General features: G+C 53.9%; 1 protein-coding gene across 4 annotated transcripts; it reads left to right on the top strand.

Moving 5' to 3' along the window:
- The first annotated feature begins 300 nt into the window (after nucleotides 1-300).
- Nucleotides 301-5,853, top strand: LOC309600978 (uncharacterized protein). Of its 4 annotated transcripts, none has more exons than XR_014230511.1 (7): nucleotides 301-465; nucleotides 2,500-2,601; nucleotides 3,154-3,237; nucleotides 3,975-4,268; nucleotides 4,566-4,625; nucleotides 4,761-4,987; nucleotides 5,228-5,312. XR_014230511.1 is itself a non-coding variant. In XM_082333712.1 (7 exons), the coding sequence occupies exons 1-7, from the start codon at nucleotides 384-386 to the stop codon at nucleotides 5,593-5,595; spliced, it is 753 nt and encodes a 250-aa protein (XP_082189838.1). In that variant the 5' UTR covers nucleotides 301-383; the 3' UTR covers nucleotides 5,596-5,853. The 4 variants fall into 4 exon arrangements, 3 of the variants coding, with proteins under 3 accessions (XP_082189838.1, XP_082189839.1, XP_082189840.1); XM_082333712.1 differs by lacking the exon at nucleotides 4,761-4,987 and adding an exon at nucleotides 5,549-5,853 and having other exon boundaries at nucleotides 5,228-5,311; XM_082333713.1 differs by lacking the exon at nucleotides 4,761-4,987 and adding an exon at nucleotides 5,549-5,853 and having other exon boundaries at nucleotides 3,199-3,237; nucleotides 5,228-5,311.
- Nucleotides 5,854-6,215: the final 362 nt, after the last annotated feature.

Raw genomic sequence — 6,215 nt, forward strand, 5'->3', positions numbered from 1 at the left:
TTCCCACATCATCTGTGCTCTGGGATGAACTGTAGCTGTTTTCTGTTGTTTAAAGCCTTTTATTTTCATTTTCTCCCCAACTTTCCAAAGCTTAGTCAAGGCTAGAGAAGATGCAGACCACTGGAAAGCCTTGCAGGAGCTCTGGGACCTCACTCCATGTTCTCCCTAACATCAAGCCTAAGCCCTCTCCAAGTCATCTTTCACCCTCGGGTTACCAGAGAAGAGAAACATCGCAGACTAGGAAATACAAATACATATTTGAAAAGGAAACCGAAAGTGAGCAGCATGCGAAAGAAACATGCAGGAGAGGAGAGAAAGGGGAGAGAGAGGTTTATTTCTGTTGATTTTCCAGCCGGTGCACTCCTCTGGCTTCCGAGCCAAAGATGCTTCTCCCTGGGGACATCATCTCCATGCCTGCCCCACAGAGACGGCTTGACCCACCAAGGAACGATGGATCCCAACAAGGTGAATCCCGCACCCCTGGGGATGGAGCGCAGGGACTAAATCCAGTGATTGTGCAGAAAACAAGGAGGATACGTGGGGCTGGGAGGGTCTGGACCAGGGGAGGACGCACACAGGACCACGCAAACCCCTTTCCATGCGTTCACGCTCAGAGGAGACTGGAATGAAAACCCTTCTCCTGCTGCACGTTGGGCAGATGGGGGTTTTACAAGCCTCAGCTCCACGCTAGCCAAGTCTCTGAGCTCCTGCCAGTGGAGCACCAAGGCTGGTTTAATCAGGCAAAGATAGTGGAGCTCCAAGGTTGGTTTTCAGCAGGCAAAGGTATCTAATAACTCTGGAGATCCCCTGGGTTTGCTTCACAAGCCCGGGGCATTTGAAACAGCACCTCTGCATAGGCAGCTGGGTTGCATGTCAGTCTAGTGTCTGAGAGACACACCAAAAAAAGGAGAAATTAGGAAACTCTGTTCTTCCCAGAGATGTTGAAAGCATGTTGCGTATTTGTTTCCCAAGGCATGAATGTTATGGGAACCTCAGGGCTGAGGCTGTAGAGAAAACTGAGGGGAGCTGGTTTTGCCCTGGGGATGCTGGAAAGCGGCTGGGAGGTGCTGCGTCCCACTGGGGACAGTTGTGACGCCCCCCGAGCCACCCAAAACCAGGCGCCCACAAACATGGTGCAAAACACCAGGATGAAGCAGCCTCTTTGGGGGTCCTTTTTGGGGTGGGGGAGCGTGGTGGGTTGACCCTGGCTGGACGCCAGGTGCCCACCAAAGCCGCGCTATCGCTCCCTCCTCAGCTGGACGGGAGAGAGAAAATATAACGAAAGGCTCGTGAGTCGAGATAAGGAGGGGGAGAGATCACTCACCAGTTACCGTCACAGGCAAAACAGACTCAGCGTGGGGAAATTAGTTTAATTTATTACCAGTCAAATCAGAGTAGGATAATAAGAAATAAACCCAAATCTTAGAACGCCTTCCCCCCACCTCTCCCTTCTTCTTGGGCTTAACTTCACTCCTGATTTCTCTACCTCCTCCCCTCCAGGAGCGCACGGGAATGGGGGTTGCGACCAGTTCATGACACATTTTCTCTGCCGCTCCTTCCTCCTCAGGAGGATGACTCCTCACACTCTCCCCCTGCTCCAGCATGGGGTCCCTCCCACAGGAGACAGCCCTCCATGAGCTTCTCCAACATGAGTCCTTCCCACAGGCTACAGTTCTTCATGAACTGCTCCGGTGTGGGTCCCTTCCATGGGGTGCAGTCCTTCAGGAACAGACTGCTCCAGTGTGGGCCCCCCATGGAGTCACAAGTCCTGCCAGCAAGCCTGCTCCAGCGTGGGCTTCTCTCTCCATGGGTCCACAGGTCCTGCCAGGAGCCTGCTCCAGCTTCTGACAGGCTCACAGCCTCCTTCAGGCATCCACCTGCTCCGGCATGGGGTCCTCCACGGGCTGCAGGTGGATATCTGCTCCACCATTAACCTCCATGGGCTGCAGGGGGACAGCCTGCCTCACCATGGTCTTCACCAGGGGCTGCAGGGGAATCTCCGCTCCGACGCTTGGAGCACCTCCTCCCCCTCCTTCTTCACCAACCTTGGTGTCTGCAGAGTTGTTTCTCTCACATGTTCTCACTCCTCTCTCCAGCTGCAATTCCTGTTGCACAGTTCTGTTTCCCCTTCTTAAATATGTTCTCACAGAGGCGCTACCACCGTCGCTGACGGGCTCGGCCTCGGCCAGCGGCAGGTCCATCTTGGAGCCGGTGAGCATTGGCTCTATTGGACACAGGGGAAGCTTCTAGCAGCTTCTCACAGAAGCCACCCCTGTAGCCCCCCACTACCAAAACCTTGCCACACAAACTCAATACAGGGAGGAAGGCACCAGGTGCTGCTGTACGGTTTGCAAGCCCATGGGCATGCACCCGATGTGGCAACACACATCCTGCCTGTCGCATCCTCTTGCTCTCTCCTCCCCGAGAGGACGCTGGGTCATGCTCCGGGGGATGCGTCGCAGGGACGAAACCAGCCTCAGCTTCCCCTTTCCCCTGCAGCTTGGTCCTGGGGAGCTCAGCGCTGCCTGCAGATGAGCATGGTGAGAAGGAGCTGGCTGGCCGAGGCTGCGGGTACCCTGCTCTTGCTGGGCTGGCTGGCAGGTAGGTGGCCAGGCAGGGTGTTGGGGGGGCATTCGGAGAGTCACACTGGGCGGGAGCACCATGGGATGGTGTGGGGTGGATTTGAAGCGATCCCCTTGGGAAATCTCCAGAGAGAATAAATGGAAGCGCCAGCCAAAATTATGAGTTTCTGGAGCGATTTCTGTGTCGTCCAACAGTCTGAAAGCACAGCATGGGCTTTCTGGAGGGTCTGAAGGGCCATCTCTGCCGTGACAGGTTGTGGACAACCTTTGGCCAGTGACTTACTTTGCCAAGAGAGACTTAAAGTGGCAGCTTCCACAGAAGGAACTGCATCCTTGCACCGATTCATGAGCACGGGCTTGGTCCTTCTTTGGCTCCAGGCGTGGTGTAGTTGTCCCTGGCTGGGCAGGAAGGGACAAGGCATCACCCAAAAGCCCCTTTTGCGCCTCACTGGTGATTTCTGACCTCCTTCATGCTGAGGTCTGCAGGAAACACTCCCCATCTTCTGCAAGCTTTCCCAAGGTTGCATCTCCAACCTCAGAGGGATGTCCTCTGCAAGGTGTCCTCTTCTAGACCAGCAGACCATCTCAGACCAACCCCTTCTGCTGTCCTACGCAGGTGTTGGGGGAATGGAGCCGGAGACCTGCAGCTCCCCAGGTGAGTGCAGACAAGAGGGGTGGCTGGAAAAACCCTCCAGGTCCACGTTGTAACGTTGCTTATGTCCTTTGGATGGAGTTTTCTGATCCCGGGGTGCCCAAAAAGGCAGCTCTGATCCTGGGGCTGGTGTTGCCTTTCAAGGTAGAGGGCAAACCAAAAGGAAAAAAAAAGAAATCCACCACATATATGCTTCTTTGGTAGGGTGCGGGCATGAAAGAGATCAATTTTGCTAGGGAGGATTTTGGCAAAGGAAGCTGCTATTTTTAATTTTTATGATGGAGCGGGAAATACTGGCTTGAAAGTAAAGAAAATGAAAACATTCCCCTTTGGAAATACCACAATGAAGTGCTTTGTTGTCCCAGAATTTACGTATTTTGACTGAGTCTTTTCTGAAATACTCAGCTTGGATGTAAAAAATGGTTTGGGTCACTAGAAACAGTATTTTTCCCTATATTTACCCTCCTGTTTTTCTCCCACTGTGTTTACCTGTATCAGCGCTGACTCCTGAAATAAGCAGAGCTTTTGATCTCCTATAGTCCAACTATTTTGAGTCATCACAAGACTGAAAAACAGGCTCTTCCAATCTCTTCTTCCTTTTTTTCCCCCTCTTTAGTTTGCTGTTTCCATCAAAAAGCAGCTACAAAGTCAGCGCTGAAGTTGGAGAGCTGAAAATCCATCGCTCACCAGTGCTCAGCTCCACATCATCATAGCACGACTGCGTCTCTTTACTCTTCCAGGTGACTTTCCCCCACCGGCACTCTTCCCAAACATCTCCTCAGCTCAGGAAGGGGACTTGATTCTTGCCCGCTGCCTCGTTTTTTCCCATCTCCCCATCACCCACACCTTCTTCTGCAAGAACGGAGTGGAGCTGGCGAACCACCTGGTGAGAAAAGGCCAGTTCACCTCCACGCTCGCCATCCAGCTCTCCGCAGAGAGCAGCGGCACCTACTCCTGCGGGTACCGGCGCCGGAGCAGCCTCGGACAGGTCATGCTTTCGAGGTTGAGTGTCCCGTGGCTCCTGACCACCGGAGGTGAGTGAGGGAGGGCATGGGGAGGTTGATCCTGCCCCATATGAGGGATAGCCCTTGAGAAACCCCAGAAGTGATTGCCCCTGCTTGCATGCCAACACAGTTGGACCTTGACCAGCAAGACCAGTTCAGTGAAAGGATGCTCCCAGTTAACCCCACCAGAGGATCCTGCATCCAGCCTAGGAGGAGCCACACACCACCCCAAAACACCACTGCTTGGCCATGCTTTGGCAACCCCCGCAGCATGGGGAGGAGAGGGCAGTTTTGGGGTGACCCTTTCTCCACGTATTTGTTGTCTAGGTGGGAAGGATGACCTGAGGAACAGCAGCATTGCTACCAGCCCAGAGCTGCCAGTTGGAGGTAAGCGTCCCTGTTTTTCTGGATGAAGTTTGGCCAAGCGTCTTGGTTTCCAAGCTCCAAGGTGCCACCAGTGATGCTACCGACTTCAGCTTGGCCAGACGCTGCAAATGAAAATTCCTCATTTTTCCTTCCCAGGGGAGTATAGACCTTTACCGCAAAGCAGCTGAGATACGTGCTGCAGTTCACTTCCCCTTCCCATCACTCCCTGAAGGGTGCTCAGGGCAAACCAGCTGAGGAAGGAACCAATATTCCCAACCCTCTCTCCCAAGACCTGGAGGTCCCTGGGTTGACCATATCCCAAGATCTGGATTTCCCTGGGTGGAGTACAAGCTGCCATGAGCTCTCATTGCAGGGAAAGGAAAGTAAGTATGGGGCTTCATGAGGAGGAGTGTGGCCAGCGGATTGAGGGGATTTTTTCTGTCTCAGTGCTCTGGAGATCCCTTCCCTGACACAGAGGTGGCTCTGCAGGTTTCCTAGCATGACCAAAAACGAATCACACAGCCCAGGACATGGTGGGGATGGTCCAGGGCTTGGCTTTACCCCGCCTTGGCCCTGTGGGACGCAGTGCTCCTCCTCACCACCATCTGCTTGCTTTCTCCCAGGGCTGGGAGTCTCCGTCAGCCTGGCCTTTGCGGTCCTCTCCCTCCTGGCTCTGGCTCTGGGCATCCATCTCCTCCTGCAGATCGGTAAGAGAACCACCGGTCTCATTGCATGGTGCCTGTTAACTGTGCCGCCCATCAGGGATTCACAGGTGCACGTGCTAAAATCGAGCAAGATTAGAGGCACTAAGTGAGCTTTGGGCCATCTGGGGGGGCTTTGGAAGCCCCCACCAAGGCATGGAGCTGTGTGCACCTCATGGAGGCTCCTCTCTGCAGAGATGGTCCAACAACACCTATGGATCCATCACTATGTCTTGCTTGCAGGAAAGCGAGTCCAGATGGCCAGGTTGAAGAGCTTCATGCCCTGGTAGAAGACCACGGCATTTCACAAGTGCTGCGAAGGAAGAAATGTTCAGGAGCCCTCGCGGTTGGAGGATGTGTTGCCAGACCAGAGAAATGCTCCAAGGTGCTGGGGGTTCCGTGGCAAGGACCACGGTGAATTGTCAGTTCCCCGTGGCTGTGGCAGGGGGGGTGTCCCCTGACCTAATACCACCTGCACTGCACCTCCAAACACTGCAAGCAGCTCTTCAGCATCCTGGGGACCCAACTTCTTCACCTACAGCCCCAGAGACACAGCCCTCAGCCAAAACATGCTGCCTGAGCTGCTTGCAGGAGAAGAGTTTGCTCCAGCTGTGAACATCGTGGTGGCTCTTGGGCATAAATTAATTAAAAAGGTCCATTAATTAAAAAGGTGTTTTGCCTCTGATTGTTGGCCCTTTGCATTGGTCTCTGAACATCTCATAGATGCTTCATCCTCCACCAAATGGAGGTAGGAGCCTGAGTCCTGTGCAAGCCTCAGCTGTAGACCTCACTTCCCATGGTTGGAGCCCATCAAGACATTGCCCAAAGGCACGTCCAGCACCGGGACCTGTTGCCAGCAGTTCCCAAGTATGAGAGAGGATAAATCTGGCAGGCCTTCCCATCAGGAAGG

Source organism: Platalea leucorodia (genome assembly GCF_965183815.1).
Source record: "Platalea leucorodia genome assembly, chromosome: 27".
Lineage (NCBI taxonomy): Eukaryota > Metazoa > Chordata > Aves > Pelecaniformes > Threskiornithidae > Platalea > Platalea leucorodia.

What these genes read in the sequence shown, in the direction of transcription:
- LOC309600978 (XM_082333712.1), top strand. Translation starts at nt 384, where the DNA reads ATGCTTCTCCCTGGGGACATCATCTCCATGCCTGCCCCACAGAGACGG. An exon ending in CTTGCTGGGCTGGCTGGCAG is followed by an intron (nt 2,602 to 3,153) that starts GTAGGTGGCCAG and finishes GTCCTCTTCTAG; the next exon opens with ACCAGCAGACCATCTCAGAC. An exon ending in GTGGCTCCTGACCACCGGAG is followed by an intron (nt 4,269 to 4,565) that starts GTGAGTGAGGGA and finishes TTTGTTGTCTAG; the next exon opens with GTGGGAAGGATGACCTGAGG.